The sequence below is a fragment of the Corvus kubaryi genome, unplaced genomic scaffold (genome assembly GCF_017639235.1).
Source record: "Corvus kubaryi isolate FWS band 111438036 unplaced genomic scaffold, C.kubaryi_AGA036_p1.0 137, whole genome shotgun sequence".
Taxonomy (NCBI): domain Eukaryota; kingdom Metazoa; phylum Chordata; class Aves; order Passeriformes; family Corvidae; genus Corvus; species Corvus kubaryi.
This window is the reverse complement of record NW_024580671.1, coordinates 32,952,244-32,970,392: the sequence shown is the minus strand read 5'-3', so window position 1 is coordinate 32,970,392 and position 18,149 is coordinate 32,952,244. Positions and strand designations below refer to the sequence as shown.

At 39.3% G+C, this 18,149-nt stretch overlaps 1 protein-coding gene across 3 annotated transcripts in view; it reads left to right on the top strand.

The window, feature by feature from the left end:
- Positions 1-7,255, top strand: part of SEMA3C (semaphorin 3C) — a 118,206-nt gene extending 110,951 nt beyond the window's left edge. For all 3 annotated transcript variants that reach the window (XM_042018467.1, XM_042018468.1, XM_042018470.1), the window contains 2 exons: positions 1,560-1,690; positions 3,565-7,255. In XM_042018467.1, the coding sequence (XP_041874401.1) occupies positions 1,560-1,690; positions 3,565-3,978 (545 nt within the window). In that variant the 3' untranslated portion in view covers positions 3,979-7,255. The remainder of the gene's footprint in view (positions 1-1,559; positions 1,691-3,564) is intronic.
- The last annotated feature ends 10,894 nt before the right edge of the window (positions 7,256-18,149 follow it).

The following is an 18,149-nucleotide window of genomic DNA, read 5'->3' as shown; positions in this document are numbered from 1 at the left end:
GTGAAACAGGTTTCTTGTTTTTCAACCACTTTTTTAATGTGGATGTATTTATAGGTTTATGTGTTTTAGCATCTTTGTAAAGGAAGTTTTGGTGCCAGCAGGGGGATATAGCATAAGTAGGGCAGTTGTTTCCCCAATGGAAAAAAAAGATAAAGAGCAATTTAGACCCTTGCAAAATATAATTAGAGCCATTTATAGCAAAATTACTATGTTTGGGGAAAAAATGAAATCTACCTAAAGGACAAAAGACCAGATAGTCAAGCAAAGCCAAGGAATCTTCCAAGCTCATAGAGAAACGAAATGCTGAATTGAAGTCTTTAAACATTGTAGACCTCTTAGCATGTAAAAACTCAAGATTTTTGGCACATTGTTATTTTTAAGTAAATCATCAAGAATCTTGTATGACTGCTTTTCATGTCTGTTTAATACCATTATATTTGTGTTAGCCCTTATAGCCATTACAGAAATGCATTTTGAATGCAAAGTATTTCCACATTATTCTCCTAAAAGTTAGAATTTGTTTTGGTACAACTTCCTAAATGTGCTGAAGGACTAGAACCAGGCAAAGTCTCCTTCCTTCAGAAGAATGGATTTCAATTTCACATATCAGTTGATGAAAGAAGCTGAAAAGAATGGGAGTTAAAGTAGAGTCTGAGGAAAACCAGTCTTAGGACTGTGCAAAAACAGTCAGATTTTAGACATGTAGACCTCTAGGTATTTGCAATTCTCATATTATTTGGTATCCATTATTCCTTTCTCAAAAAACCAAAAAAATTATATTTCATATATGAGGCAAGTTCTTAAATCTGGAGGCGCTTTTTTTTCAGAACAAATACTATGATTTGGGCCAAGCAATAAGCATCCAGAAGTTCCTACTGGTGACTGCCAATTATTCATCTGTCGAGACTATAAAGGGACACAACAAGTCTAAGTGATGACATATGCTTAGCACTTGCCCAGGTGTTGCTGGAGTGCTATAAATCTGTCTTTCTCTCTGTTGCTGGCCTGTCTACATGTTCATCACATTTCAGGTTGAGAGCCAAGTCCCTTCCTTGTGTTGGAAGAGAAGCAGAGGAGCAGGAGCCCAGCCTGCCCTCTCTCCTCCCTGGGATGCTGCAAGCAGCTGGAGTAGCTGGAGCCCTCTTTAGGGCATGATGCTTTATTTTGGTCATACAACCACGTTGCTCCAACTCATAAATGGTGAAGTGTGAAGAAATATATTAAATCCTTCATTCTCTTTTGGAGTAGTAAAGAATGAGACAATTTCACAGAAAAATATCCCTGAGCTCAGTTACCCCATCAGCAAAGTTTACCAGCCTATAGGTGTCCTAATTTCTCAGAACAGACCATGTCACTCTGAAAATTGGTATTTCAAACTGAATGGACTTCCTCACATATTATTTAATTTCTTTGAATTTTTTTCCCAAAAATTAATTATTTTTGGCAAATATCAGAATCAGGCATACTTCATTTAATCTATATTTCAAACAGCTTTGTGTTTTCTTAATCAAATCACCATTCAAAATATCCTGAACGGTTTTTTTTTTCTTTCTTTCTAGCATACAGAAATGCTGCAGAAATAGTTCAGTATGGAGTAAAAAACAACACCACCTTTCTGGAATGCACACCTAAATCTCCTCAGGCTTCTATTAAATGGCTGCTACAGAAAGACAATGACAGGAGGAAAGAGGTGAGTCATGTGAGCAGGAGCTCTGGAGGATTCTCAGTCAGGAGAATCACATGCCCTCCCCAGACAGAGGCGAGGGACAGTTTGTGTTTTTATCAGGGTGTCTGGCTACAGTGAAGCTGGAGAATTTGTGTGGATGCAGGACAGTGACCAGTATTTACTCATATGAGTAAGTGCAGACTTTCAGTACAGCTGGGACTTTACCCTCAGCCCCAGTGATTTCTGTCAGACCAGAACAGCTATCAGAAAATTAAAGAATCTTTGCTTCACACCTTACTAATTGCAAACTGAATGTTTGCAGCACTCAGAACTTCTTATTGATCTAAAGGAAATAGGCACACATACAATAACTTGTATAAAGTTCAGGAAGAAGTCAGCATGCAGTAGATCCTCTGTGCTACTGAAGGGATAAAGGCAAAAGTGGGAGAAATGTGAAAGGTTTCTTTAGCAAAAAACTAGTCCAGGCTAACACGTATTGACAAAAGCATTTCCTCACCATGGTGCAATCACATTTTCCATTACTGCACTCTCTAAGGCTCTCAAGTTTCAGCACTGTAACATACAGTATGATTGTTTATGGGGAATGTGCCTTCCTTAAGTAATGTAAAAGGGAAAAAAAATCCATTTCAAATCCAAGGCACTTACTATATGAATAAAAAGAAACATCTTTCAAAAGGAACTTTTAAGTAATGTGGTGTCTGTTGATAGGTTATAAATACTGAAAAAGCATTATTCTCCTATCAGGCCATTTTCCAAAAATAGAGGGGACTCACAAATGTCTCACTGAGTTTTCTCACTATTCGAAGACTCAAGCCATGTCTTGGCAATAGGTGCAGTTCTTTAATCCATTGCTTCAGCAGAACATCTCCCTTTTTTGTTCTTATGTTCAGTATCTGTATTAGAATCAATGCAGTTTCAAAGTACAATGGGCAGACTAAAGCAATCAAAGCGTTAGTTTTCAAGCTCTCAGATTTCTGGAAATCTTCCACAATTTCTACAAAAGTTTACAATAGCAGAATACTGTAATAAGTAAATTAGTGCCCAAGAGAACCAAGTATAATGCAAAGTCCAGTAGCAAAATAGAAAAACCATTCAGAAAAATACCAGCAGTGGTTTCGTTTCAGGATGGATTGAACTAGCAATTTTTAATTCACACTGATAGGCAAAGGGACATCTGCATATTCATTTATAATTGGATGATAACAAGCTGTGGTAACTTGCTTCCTTCAGATGATGTGGTCATCTCCTGGGATAGTACAGAGTCCAAAGCCAGAAAGGAAATAGGAGAATACCAGTGCTCCTGGTTAACAGAAAGCCAAGTCCCACTTGAGACCACTGTGATGATAATATTTATACAAGGCTATAGACTCTGCAGAGCAGATAGAGTTCTTCAGCAGGAACCTGCTCAAAGTCAAAATATTTAACCAGAAGCCACCTTGAGTCCAATGCCAAATTAGCCTCCCTGGTCTTGCACCTTTCCCCCACTGAGTCTCAGCAGCAATTTCTGATGCTAAGAGAGATACTCTCAGGCATGCAACAGGGCAAATAAAAGTTCTTTTCTTCAACTCTATTATTTGAACATTACAAAACCTCTTATTTCATGTGGTTTCCAGATTTTCATCTTTGTCTTCATCCTGATCAAATTTATTCTAACATAAGAAATAAAAATAGTTAAGTCATTTTCTTTAGCAACATTTGCCTTCCTTGAGGCAAGCTCTTTCCTAACAGTAGCAATATTGGTGGTCTCTTGAAGATAAATATATAAAAATATAATAACTTTAAGAAAGTCATGTTTGAAGTGAGACTCAGCAAAAGGTCCAATACTCTCTTGTTCCATAGCCCTCCCTAAAAAGTTCCCCTGCCTTTTTGGTCTCTAGGTCAAGCTGAACGAGAGGATCATAGCAACTGCACATGGGCTCCTCATCCGCTCTGTGCAGGACAGCGACCGGGGACTTTACCACTGCATCGCAACAGAGAACAGCTTCAAGCAGACCCTGGCAAAGATCAATTTCAAAGTGCTGGATTCAGAGATGGTGGCTGTCATGACTGATAAGTGGTCCCCTTGGACCTGGGCCAGCTCGGTACGAGCGCTGCAGTTCCACCCCAAGGACTTTGTGGGGGCTTTCAGCCACTCTGAAATGCAGATGATTAACCAGTACTGCAAAGACAGCAGGCAGGCAGGTCACCAGAGGGAAGAATCCCAGAAGATGAGAGGGGACTACAGCAAACTAAAGGCCCTCATCAATAGCAGAAAAAGTAGAAATAGAAGGAATCAATTACCTGGATCTTAATCTTATTTTATAGTAATAGATATTTTTGTCCTCAGTGTAGGGGGCTTATATTTGTCTATTGAGAACAAATTTGTGCAAATCTGATAAAAAATTAAATGAAAATCCAGAAAGCCTCATAAAAGGTCTGTTTCCCAATTAAATGCAGTGTAACCTAACTAAAGAAAATAACTCAGAGCATTTTCTTTACTAGATGCTTAATGACTCTAGGCTGGGCTCTGTCCTAGAAGCAGCGCTGGTTATTCATCTTAAACCAGATTCACATTTAACACCTCAGTATTTAATTCCAGATGAATAGACATTTTTACAAAATCAGTGCATTGCCTTGCAACTCTGGAACTGTACCAACTAGACTGGTAGTGAAAGAATCCGGGTTAAGATGCATGCTCAAAGTAGGATGGTACTAAGATTTCCTTGCACTGCATTTAAGAACATGAGTTTCTTCTTGTTTACTGCTCAATATTGGGTTTACAGCTTTCACTCATCGATCAAATCATGTGAATGCATGCAGATAGGAAGCAAGTAAAGTGTAGTAGAAATGGTTCATTCTCAGAGGTCAAATGAAGGAACAAACAGAAGAAAAACAAAGAATTTATCAGAGTAAGCACTGATTATTGTGCATAGTATGAGTTGTAATAAATTAATGAGTTTTGGAATGTAACTTAAAATATCTCTTCTCATACTGATTTTTATTAAAATAGAGTGTCCTATAACACTACATAGCTTTATAAGCGGCACAAAGGTAACATGAGAATGTTCATTATACATACAATTTTGAAAAACACCTAAGTGACTTAGGTATTTTAGCTACTTTTCAAAGGATTGCACTCCAATTTCTTTTCAAAGGACAGAATGTAGATACACTGTATAATACTTATTCAGAAATAAAAAATATAGATTATCTTTATTCTGTTCCATGATTAAATTGGAGCTGGTCTATAATGTGGAAACAAGTCATAAGTGTCATTGAAAATTTTAAAACATTATTTTTTCAACTGTTTTCTCAAAGTTGCAGGTATTTTAACTAGAATTTTCTAATAAAACCATTCCCATTTTCCAGTCTTTCTACCCTTTTTCTTTTCGATGTTATTTTCCCAATTTGCTCCAATTTTCAGTTCTCTGCTGAAAAGCAGATCAGGAAAAGAAAAGAAAAAAAAAAGAATGAGGGAAAAATAAAACTGAAAAATGGGTTTGGGTCAAAAACCAAAAAGTATCACTTGAGAGGCATGTTCAAACAGAAATCTTTTGTTTAAGAAGCAGCTGTCAGGTCTAATGAAGCAAGTTTTGCTGAAAATTGGGGGAGTATGCACCAAGCCATCCTCTGAAAAGCAATCACTTTTTTTTTTTTTGAGCAGCACTAATGCCAAAAAGAGGGACAGATCATCAATCCTTTTACTGTGTAAGAGTGTTCTGGAAGCCAATGAGTCTGTTCGAAACAGTAACAGGGATTAAAAACTTATGAGCACCTTAGAAAAATCACAATTATTTATGACATTAATCAAAAATATAAACTGATGTTCAGCTCAAAAAAAGCTATGTTAAGTTAAAATTCAGCTTCTATTAGAATACTCTGGGAGTAACTCTACAGGGCATGGGGGAACACTTCTGGGTTTGTGCCTGTGTGAATTAAATCTAGAGCAATGGACGTAAGTGAATTCAATCTAGTGCAGTGGAGGTAACGCTGATATTTACCTGCCATTAGTTGGATTGTCACTTTATCACCACCTCATGAAGGATAGCTGGGAAATGAGCCCTGATCACACCATTTAAGCAGTTTCTAAATCCCTTTGATGCTGGTGGGAGCTCTTTGAATTTAATTTGTGTGCTTACTGCTTGCATGGCAGGGCCAGCCTGCTCATATATTGCCATCTAGTTAAGTGTTCTCCTTACTCAAGGCCTAAATGCATATTTCTGCAATAGTTAGCTGTTGATAACTAAGGTCCTTCTTATGGAAACCATCAGGAAACTTTCTCTGACTTCCATGAGATTGAATTTGGCCCCAAGCGTTGGCAAAGCAAATTCTGGAGGAATCTGGCTGCTTTTTTTTTTTTTTTTTTTTTTTTTGTTGTTTTTTTTTTTTTTTTTTTTTCTTTTCTCCCTGAGTATGACTGACTTCTGAAGTGTGTAAGTGACAAACCAAAAATTGGGTGCCATGAAATAGAACTACCTCCTGGAATGACACTAGTGGATATTCTCTGTATGCTGCCATGCTCTTCCTATCTCCCCAGCAGATTCACTGCAGTTAGTGTGATACTAACGTCTATTGTGAGGATCATAATTGCTTCCAGATGGAATACAGCGATTAATAGGTATTTCAGGGTACAATTTGCCCTTTAAGTGGTTAGGTACAGTGATATTTTAATAGGGCCCCATTAGGCCTCAGAAATTACAGTTACACTGTTTTCTAATAGAATATTGGCAATAAGGGATTCCATTAAAAAAATCTGCATAGCTCAGAGTTTCATATGATTATAAAATAATATTTTTAAAGCTGCTTCATATACCATTATTATGGTATGACTGTTTAAGGGATTATACTTAAACTAACATTTTTCCTGCTGCATGAGAACTCCAGTATATAAATATAATAAGCTTCTGTCAGTGTGTAACCGGTCCAAGCTTCCATGCTTTAGGAGCCTTCCCGCATGTATAGAGAAGTCAGGAGCCAGATGCTCAGCTGGTATAAACTAATGTAACTTCCTTGCTGTCCATGTAGCTACTGGGGTTGATACCAGCTGAGTGTTTGGCCTTAAATGTACAGAATAGACAAACTGCAATTTTTGTTTAAAGTAGCTCCTCTACTGTAGGTAACACCAAAACTTAAGACTGTAATATTATTTGTGCTATTTAATACTTCCTATTTTGAGGATTACTAAATAATGTATATAATTTTATTCCTTAAAATAATGCAAAAGTAAAATGATTTCTAGGCATAATTTCACCAAATGTAAAGATATGTTCTCTGCCAAGAACTTCACTGTGTACTGCTATTTTTATTTTTGCTTTTTATTTTGTGTAGTTTGTAAAGTTTGCTGAAATCTTGACCTAACATTGTGTTCTTTGCAATTGTTGTTACTGTAGATATGCGTGTTTCATTAAGAAAATCTTGGTTTTAAAAGTGTAGGTATGTGTATAAGTTCCTAGCATGATGAAACTGTCATGACAGTGAATATGCATCATATAGTGTGTAAGAAAGAACAAAATGTAGTTTAATATAGTGCTATTTAATTGAATATCTAAAATGCCCGACAAAATAAAGTGTGTTGCAACATCTTAAAAATTTGTTGGTTTTCCCCTTATGGATGTGCACAAAAAAAAGGATCTTTTTTTGTTTGTTTATTTTTAAAAAGAACCTGGAAAGCAGTTCTATAGATTTTCTAAATAAGTTCAAGAAAATATTTGGAGCATCAGCTATTGTAGCTGGTCAGTTCCAAGCCCTGCTCTGGACTGAACCCCCAGTCACAGAGATATCAAGGAACTCATGAGGAGTCAGAGATTAATTCTTTCAGAAATCATCCCATATAAGCATCTTGTGAAAAAGCAGGTTAACTTTTATTCATCATAAAAAAGGAGAAGAAAAAAATTTGTTTTCTCCTAGGAGCATAAAGTAAATCAGAAATGTCTGACTGAAAAAGGGGAATGAAGCGTAAATGCTTTTTGCTTTTATTACACTGAGGCCAAAAAAAAAACCAAAACAAAGAAAAAAAAACACCAAAAAGAAAAGACAAAAGCACATTCTGTGAAATCCTGATTCTCTCAGCTGAGACTCCTGGCCTTCTTCAGACATGTCTGCAGGGAGGACAGGCTGCTGGGGCTGCACCACAGGGAGTCACAGATCTCTCCCAGTTTCCTGGGTTGTGCTTGGAGTGAAATAACCTGCGTGACACCTACAGTATGCTCCTGTTTCCTGCAGCTATCATTCAAGCAGTGTTACTGCTGCTCTTCTTACTGGCTGTTTTTCCAGATGGGTTTTAACAAGAAAGCATAGGTCCTCCTCGGTTCTTTGGGATAATAATTGAAAATTAAATGTCACAAATACTGACCTTCACAACAAGGTTCTGAATCGTTAAACACGGATTTTGATTTCCCAGATAGATATGTTGCTGTAAGGCTTTATGAGGTGTGAGTGGATAAGATGACCTCACTCCAGGATTTCTGTGCTGGCTGGTTCCTAGATGTGCTGATGTTGGATAGCTACCTGCTCAGCACTCAGACCAATCTGGGTCAGAAGCTGAGTTTTCAAGCATTCCCACATGCTGTAGGAAATGTTTGGATAAGGTTCCAAAACAGATGGACATTTACAGAGTTTTATACTCTGAGAAAGCTTTCCCATGTCTGATCCTCTGTCCGTCCTGCTCAATTGTCTGTTGCTGATCTTCTTCCCTGACTTTTTCTGCCCTCTCCTGCAGGGTTCAGCACTTAGGGTTTTGATTCCTTGGCTCTGAGCAGTGGCAAAAGACATGGGACTTCTCTGGACATCAGATGTGAGAACTCTGAGGGTCTGACACTTCTCCCTTGTCTTTCAAATGTCTGTTAGATCACTTCTTTTTTCCTCCATTGGGAGCTACTGCTTTTTGTAAGGTCTCCCTTCTGATGGCAAGACATTTCTAAGGCTTCTCTTTGAGTAAATGCAGGATGCAGAACTCAGGCACTTCTTCACAGGACTGAGCAGTGTGAAGCTCAGGTTCCTCCAGGCAGCCACAGAAGTGCAGGGGCAACCAGTGAAAAATGTTGCCTGCACGGGAGGGACTGCCAACACTGGTGTGACTCCCAATGCTACCAGATTATTGTTGCCTCTGGAATTAATTGTTGCCTCCAGAATTAAGTCAGCAGATGTAATTCTGTGGTGCAGGCTGTAAAAAAACAAGTTGTGGTATTGTGACTTTTGCCTAAAGCAATGGGCTGGGTCTCAGGAGACCAGAGCTTCTTTACCCTTTGCACTGCAAGTGGTTTGCTAAGCCCTTCTCATGGCACCCCAAGGTGCTCTGGGGAGAAGTGACTTTGTGTGCTATGAGGCCAAGTAAAACTACACACAGATACTCAGCAGCAGGTCCTAGACATATGTGCATACATACAGCTACCTGCATACAGAGGAGCTTTTCTTTCCATGCAGTACTTACCTTTCTTTAACATTAGTGTATGTCCTTTTCTTTTTCCACGTGGGCAGAAACAGTCCTCACAGTCCCAAGACATCAACAGCTTGTAGGTATTGCAGTTACCATCTCTAAGAGCATTTTAAAGACATAATCAGTAAACAAAAGCTCTTCTATTCACTCTCTAACTTACCTTGTTCTGTACTATCTCAACAAGAATTTCCTTTTAGCATCAGGAGGACTAGCACAGTGTAAGTAATAAAAATGTGCCATCATTTAGCATGTCTAATCTAAACTAAAGACTGAGATTTAAAGATGCTTTGGCTTTCTGAACACTCCAAGAAGCAAATTCAACACAGCTGGCTCAGCAGTCAACAAATAATTACTCTACAGTGATAGACTGTCCTGTATCCTAGGACTCATTATTGGATTCCATATACGGCTTTACAAAGCAAACAGCATTTGTGTATTCTTAGCACTCTATCAGCTTCATTATTCCTGATTTGAATGCCTTATAAACGAACAGCCTCATGCGCTGGCCTTATAAATGAACCTCAATGTTTGCTGAGCTCCACGTTCAAGACAGTTTAGGCCAACGGATTTCAACATATCCAGCATTTTATAGAGACATATATTTTTTTCCAAAGGATTTTAGGGGAAAAAAAAAGTCAAATTAAAAAATGGCCCTTATTGTTGTCTATGGTAAATGAGAGCTGATAAAAAAGATTGTTTTCTAGCTTGTACAGCAACATGCATTATGGGGAAAGAATAAAAAAAAATACATTTGCTTAACCTTAGGTTCACAACCCTTTGGATAGCTGCTGTTCCTTGGCTCTTTGCAGTAGTCTTTTTTCCAGTATCTGTCCTCCCTGCCTGCATTTCAAAGGCCCCTAAGAGCAAAGCAGTTTATATTTTTTCAAGCTGACAACTTAGGATATGATGTCCAGGGCATGCTTTCAGGCTTTTTGTATAATAAGACCTCAGTAAAAGCTGTATTACATACAGTTTTGCCTATGATATCTTCCCAAGAAATTTCATTAGCTGATTCAATATTTGGAAAAAAAACTTGTCATATCTGTAAGTCTTTGCTCAAAATGGCTGAGAGAGAAGAACAAGACCCCAGAAATAAACAGCAATGGAACATGCCATGGTCCATACATGAACACTGTGAACATTTCCTCACTACTGCATGTTGTTATATGATAGAAAAATACTGTTCTTAAATTAGCCTTGAAAGCCCAATTTTCCCATGGGTCAAAGCTCACCAAGCCTAAGATCCCTTCACTGCTCACAATGAGATTCCAGTTGAGCCCTTTCAATAGCCCCCCCTCTATTTTGGTTAAAAATTAAGCCATTTCCGCCTTCAAAAGCTCTTCTTCTTCTACGGTTCTACTCCTCCTCCGCTGTATGGACTCCTCTTTATTCCTTTTCCTTTCCTCAGCTGAATTCACGCTAATAATCCCATTTTAATTTAACTGTTTTCATTACAACCACTTTTCACACCAATACTCTGAAATACATTGCCTATTATAATCTTCAAAAGATGCTGCACTTTATTTGCTTCATCAAGTTTCTTTGCTTTGTAGTGTCAGTTAGGAAACAAAATACAAGAAGTATAAAACACCTCCAAGGTGTTTGTAGCTTTTAAGCTTAAGAACTAGGCCTGTAACTAGACTACTAGCTACATGTATATGCTCACACTGAAGAAACATTAAAATAATATTTTATTCTGTTTTTTTCAGCACTAAATTCATGTTGCAGAGTGTTCTTTATTCCACACCTGACACTGAAAGTACCCTAGCTAAAGGACTTTGTTTTGGAGAACTTGACATAAAGCAAAGGACATAGATAAAAAATATCAATAGATTATGTTATACAGATCTATTTTTCAGATTGCCAGTCTTAAACACCTTCAGTTAAATTACCTGTAGGAGAAATTATTTTGTAACTCAGTTACAGTAATAAAAATAATATTCCATGCTACCCAAAACAGTGAGAACAAAAATTGTTCCTAAGGCTGCTTTCTTTGGAAGGAAAGATTAAAAGGCTTTGCCACAAAAGAGGAAGATGACTTTTATTATTACAGCAACAAATCTAGGTGCCTCCTTCACAGATATGGGGCAAAAAGGAGCTTTTTTCCCTTTGCTAGTTTTCTAAGGATTAGAAAGATTAGTGATATTTACCTATATATGGGTTTTCCTATGCGTGGATCTGTCCTGTGCTGTGCCTTCCACCTAGCGATGTCTGAGCTAACAGGAAATGGTTACAGCAGAGAATACCATGCCTGGTGAGCTATCCAAGGCTCCAGAAGTAAGGAATGATGTTTGGTGTCATTTGGTAACCACCTGACCCTCTGGAGAATGCTAGTCATCTCCCTGCAGAGGGGCTTTTGTAGAGCAGCACACACTGGCCAAGGAGCCCTAAATGGACTTAGAGACGGTTCATTTTCCAGTGTTGCTGGAGACCAGCTAGAGATTAACAAAGAAAGAATTGCCTTGCCAGTTTATTCGTTCCTGTCAAGAAGGCAAGCTGTTATTTTGAAAGGAGCTAATGACACGATGGCGAAAACCATATAAGCTGAACAGAAACTTCCCCTGTATCCTCCAGCCAACTGTAAATTCAGCCAGCAGAAATCTTGGAAATGGTACAAGCCTTCCTGCATTGAGAGCACTCAGGTTGGGGTGCCAAGAATAAATCTCACTCTGAGGGAAACCTCTGAAGTAACTGCTGTTGACTGAGCTGTTCCTGGCTGTGAAGGCAGAGCTGTGTGGCAGACAGTGTCGTGCCATGCCAGATGCTGCATCGCCCCGGCCCTGTTTACATCAGATTTTGCCCTGTCAGTGCGGGAAGAGAAGGAAACGGTGCAGTCCCCATTCCTCTGCCTCAGACTGGCAACTCTGGGCCTCCTTTGGTTTACTCAGACTACTCTGTGCTGTCCCAGAAAGCTGAGACTGTCACAAACACCATTTAACCGGTTGATTAAGTCAGTTCACAGCTGCTTTTCATCACCAGAATTTTGCAAAGCAATTATTGGGTCTAGGCCATTATTTCAAGTCCCTCTATGAGGACAGAGCACTAAGTTGCACAGAGTTGGGTCATACCAGCATCCTGAAGAAGGGCACAGCACTTGGAAGGTTGATGCATCAACCAGGAGCTCTGATTTGCAAATAATGCTTGGCAGTGCTCATTTTCAGCTCTAAAATGGGAGAATAGTTTCTTGAATGTTTACAGCATGCTGCACACCTTTATTTCACTAAACAAGGTGTAATATACTTTCAACTTGAAATTTAGATACTGGAAAAAAGCAGAAAATAAATAATTCATGAAAGAACCAGAATCAAAGTCAAGGCAGTTTATGCCAAAATACCCTGAGTTTCATGCAATGTCATAAACTCCTTAGCTAATGCACTCATAATCTAGCAATTCCTATCCACACATCCTAGGAAAGGTCTAAAAATCATTTCCTTGAAAACTTTGTTAAATTGCAGCCCAGTCCAGTGTAGTCCCTTTCTCAGTTCCTTAAGCCAGATTCCTAGTGAAAACTCCTACTGACGTTGCTCAGCTTGGATGAGTGAGGGCTGAATAGGACCTGTGGGATTTAGCTTTCTGAGAATCATGCTCAGTCTCCTTTTCCTGTGTCCAGGGTGTTCTGAATTGGAAATCTTTCTCACCACCTAGTCAAGGGAGACCTATAAACTCTCTTCATAAACTCATTCCAAATCACTGAGAAGAAAATTTATTTTCTGTGTTATTTATTTTAGGTTACTATGGCCATAGTTGCCATATACAAACTTAGATTATTACAAACACATAGCAATGAGAAAATATTCAGAATATATATTAAAAAAAAAAAAAGGAGAAAAATGGTCTCAGTAATATTAAGAAAAAATCAAAACCCAAAATTAGAATTCAATTATCTCCTACACATTCTGACATTATGCAGAAATTAAAATGCACTCGGACGTTGATTTTATTTGATAAATCTCCATCATAACTGTGATAATTTTATTCCTCTCCATCATCTCCATACCCCAGAGCCCTGGATTATTTCCTCTACTCTGGGTGATTAGTAAGGTTGCTAAACAGTTTCTTCACTAGATGTTCCCCCTTGTAGGAAGAACCACATTTTTTTCAGGAATGGGTGCAGTCCTAAACGAAACGAGGAGACATGGATGAATTCGTAACCCTGGCTGTCCTGTGACCATGCTGTTTAATCCATCAGCTACAGCAACACCATTATTGCCCCTCTGATGAATTGCAGCAGTTGGGACCTGTTTGCTGTCCTGAAGTTGCCTTTAAAGTCAGCTAGATGGTGCTAGAACATGCAGCATTACATTAACGAGCATATGGCTCACATTCTTCTTACTGTTGATCAGAGACTACTTAAAATTTGGGTTTACAGTGTGCCTCCACACTTAAAAATTGTAAAATGAGATAGTTCTACAGTTCAGTCCTGAACTAGAAACTATTAACAGTGCACTGCTAACTAAATAGTGAGTTATTTCAAGGATATTTTTTTTTTAATGTAAATTTTAAAAATCCCTTCCATTGCCATAGGTTACAGCTACTTGACATGTACTAGGGCTTTGTACCTCTGAAGGTTGTTTTTTCTTCCTTAATAAAGGAATTTCTACTACTTGTGCAGTTTAATTTTTCTTGCTGCCGCAAATCTTGACCCTGGATCTCTCTAACTGTCTTTGCAGGGTGGTTCTGTGTTTTTCTTTGCTTGTTTGTCTGTAACTCACTTGGGTCCACTGACTCAAAGAAACATGTAATTTAATTAACATGGCAGAGCTGCAGACATAGTTGAGCACAGCCTGAATTTATATTTTCATTTGGCTGGTCAGAAAATTGGTTGCAATTCAAAATGAATATGTCATTCCAGATCTCACACTCTGGTCTGTGGACAGCTACACATGCATAGCAACAGCTGAAATGAAAATGCAAGTCTCAAAGGACATTTAACCTCAAATATGCTCAGCTTCTCTTATCACCACTGACCCCACATTTCATACTGGCCTTCCCACAAAGATAAAAAAAGGGTTCAAGCTGCTGAAAAATGAGTTATAGCAAATAAACACAACATATATCTATACAGTCCTCATATTCTGCTTTTAAACAAACAATAGTTTATAACTAGGCTTGGGAAGATGATTTGGACTTTGCTGTTGTGTGCTAGCTGACTGCTGTAAAGCCTGCAGGTGCATCCTACCACTGCACGGTGATTTCCGGTGAGATGAGCAAGCTGACCACACTTCAGCCATAGCCATGGATGTAGCTGCATGTTTGTAAAATAGCAGCAGGTTCCCTTTTGCCTCCAGTTTTAAATCTGAATGTACAAACAGATTTTTTTTTGCAGCCCATGTGTTGGAAAAAAACACAGAAAAAAAAAAGAAGAGAACTGATACAGAGAAAACACTTCTCTGTTAAGGTAATATTGATACAGGTGTTTATTGCCCAACACACTGAGGAACATAATACCTCAGTGAGGTCAAAGGGCTTTCAAATAAACATTAACACACTTTCTGCAGGAGTAAGTTTCAAATTATTGCAGAAGGAGGTGTCACATTAATGCAGATCTCATTGCTTCATTCATTCAGGATTTGGTGCTATCAATCCTCCCTCTTGAGCAAGAGGTGTTGAGCAACAACAGCGTGTCTCAGGCCACAACACTGGTCTGCTCTGTGTAGTATGAACTAGAAGGAAGCTCTGGGCTGGATTTTCAGTGCAATCAGTACAAGAGGGAGGTTTAAATGTTCAAAGAGAGTTGGTTTGTCTGTCAGGTGACAATCCTGAACACTGTGCAACTGAGTCTTTTGAGGTTTCTTTTTTCCTTTCTTTTTTCCTTTCTTTTTTTTCCCATGCAAAGCCAAAAAAACGTCAGCACAAGGTATTTAGATACCCCTGCTCAAGATGCAACAAGAGAGCTAATCTCAATCTGGTTGAAAGGAGCCAATAAAATCTCTTCTGGTTGGGGAGCAATTGGCATTTGAGTTAGGCCATGACCTGTGGCTGAAAAGGGAGGAAGAGAGGATTCTTCCTCTGGATGTGTTTAACTGGGCTTGCACATAATCTGAGAACAACTACATATTCATACTTTTTTAATCAAAATAATACCTGCTGTGGAAATCCTCAAAACTCCTAAGACCTTAGGTGACTGCTATGCTCACCTGTGGGCAGATGACACTTAGCTGATTGTGGCCAGGAAGTAGGTCAAGTGGGAGTTTTGATTTAGGCATCCAGAGGGAAATGCAACACATTGAAGAGACAGTTCTCCTGAAGGTAGATCCCATGATACACATAGCAACATGAAAGATTAATTCCAAGATAAAACCCAAAACTCTCTCTCTAGTGCTGGGCAGCCCTAAACACAGCAAGTATTGTGAGTGGAGCTGCTTCTCATATTGCACTGTGACAGCACTTAGAGGTCCCAGGCCAGTCCTCTGCTCTTGGCCCTGGTCAGATATACAAATGATGGCCTCCTTCTAGGTCAGCAAGGCAGGGAAGAGGCAAATGAAAGGACAGAGCAGGACAGATGAAAGGCTGCAGTGATAATGAAGTTGCTTGACTCTGGCAGATACACCTGAATGATCATTGACCTTGTTATGTTCCTGGGGATCTGCTCCCAGGAACTGCTTTCTCCACCTTTTCTGGCTTCCAGATGACTGCAACAGAGGAGATACACAAACAAAGTTCTTTCTGACAAGTAACTCAGACTACCCGGCACACCTCTATGACCACAGCACCTGATCAAAGTTGATTTTAAATTACCTAATTTAATTGGAGGAAATGGCCTTTGGCCTTATGCCACTGCTTTTAAAAAAATTGCTTCAGCTCCAGTCATTATATTTATGCATGAACCACCCACTTTGATATGGAAATTGTTGCAGCCCAAGGGGATTTCATTTAGTAATTAGGGAGGAGAGCATATAATGTCACTTGCTGTAACTGGATCTAGAGAGTCAATCAATAAGTGACCATATGTGCATGAGCCTGGAGCATTTAAATACCCTTAGCATCCTTGTGAAAAAGAAAAACAATGCAAGAGGGACGTCCTTTATCTGTGACACAATCTTGCAGTCTAGGGTGTATTTTCACTGCTTAAAAGAATTGCACGAGCCGCGCTGTCATTTCAAACTGCACAAAGCAGGCAGATTTGTCTGCCTGGAAAAGCTCTGCAAGCAAAGAGCTTTGTGGTTCCAAGTCCAAGGTTTGACAAGCACTGTAAGAATAAAACCTGCTTTCTATCAGAGCTTTCAGAATCAGGCTGTGTTTTGCATTTATATTCCAAGTTTGCTACTCTTAAAGGTCAGTTTTGTTCTTGAGTCTGAAAGAAATTCATGTTATTAAGTGCTAATGCAGCTGTAAATACAGCTTTCCAGTTTGTTTTTTTTTCTCCTGTTCTGTTGGCTAAAACCCTAGACAGCTGGTGTTTGCTAGATTGCATTCTTAGGGTGAAGAGTTTGTCCTACACACACAGAATGTGTTCATTCCTCAGGAATCAAGTGACCACACCAGAGCTAAACAATACATAAAGCATACAATTTATTTTGGACTATGATTTCTCCAGATGCTTAAAGCTGGTACATTTATTAACTTTTGACTACAAACCACTGATTTTCAGTAGAAAAATGCATAAAAGAAAGAACAAAATCTTTTACTGGGAGGCATTATTTATAGCTTTGCTAAATTGTTGCTGGTTTCATACCTTATCATTTGCAGCACAATCTCTGAACACAAAAAACAAGACAGAGCAGATGAATTTTCATTTGCAAGAAACCTATCACTAAGGCCAAATGTCTTGAACTGGCACTGACTGCAGTAATGGAAAAATTTCCATTGGATTTGTGGGAGCTGGGGTGGGCCATCTACTAGAAGGCAGAGCAGGTCACCATGTGTATTCCACATGTGGTTTGCCATCCAGACCTGTGCTGTTTAAATGGCATCCATTGTAGGTAGGTTTGGGTTATACTCCTCAGCTGCTCTTTGGATTAGGTGGGTGTCTGTAGGCATTAGGATCCACGGCCCTGGGCTCACATTTTCACAGCTCATTACACCCAAAGCAACCTGAGCCTTGGGCCCGAGGTCCAGGGGTAGCTGACTAACTGTTGTCTAAGATCAACTGAAATTATTAGGAGTCACAGATGTAAGCAGTGCTGCAGCAGTTGGATCTCTGTGAACACTGGGGTGTGAATGCCCTGCCCATGGAGGTTTAAGCTGCAGAAGGCAGTACTGCTGCCTGAGGGAAGTCCCTCTCTGAGTCCCACCTGCGACCACCAAGAGCAGGAACCATGGCCTGGAAAAGGTGTAAAGAGTTTTTATCTTTTGGTAGCATAGTTATAAAATGCCTTGATCCTGCCAAGAAACCTGTGACTCTTTTCCAGTCCTTTCCCTAATCCTGTAATGTTCAGAAATTTATGACACCAGGAAATGCCTGTGCCTTTTGCAGTCCGACTGCCAGGACATGAGGCTGCCCATCTCAGGCTCTACAGCTCTCTCCACCGAAGTGTCACCCTATGTTCTGACTAAACTGATGGCACACACTGAATAAATACCTAATATTCCATGTGGAAAAGCCCCAGACACACATATTTTCGCTGAAACCAAGGTTTCTTCAAGCAGAGGGGCTGGTGGGAACTTAAAGGTCTTATCAGTCTTATCAGTATGGGGCTGAATTATGAAGGGAAAACATAGACCACGTTCCAAAAATACGTTCGTGCATATTTTCCCCTATTGCCTTCACTTCTATTTTGTTTATTTATGATGGTAAAGTTGCTCAAGAGTGTGGGGCCACACCCAACTGATGGGCCATAATACATTTTATCTTCCCAAATGCGTTTCTCTTGCCTCACTGCTATCTGACTTTAAACCCCCACCATTGATTATTTGGGGATTCCAGGAAAGGTTGTGCAGGGAGCTGGAATCATTATCAAAGCAATGGGTGGTTATCAAGGCAGAAGTAATGGGTGAGGAGAGTGTGATGTAGCACAGGATGTCATGGGTGTGTTTGCAGATGGTGTAATGGAGAGTTCCAGCCTTGTACAAGGTGAAGCAATTTTAATTTTGTTCCTGTTTATGTGG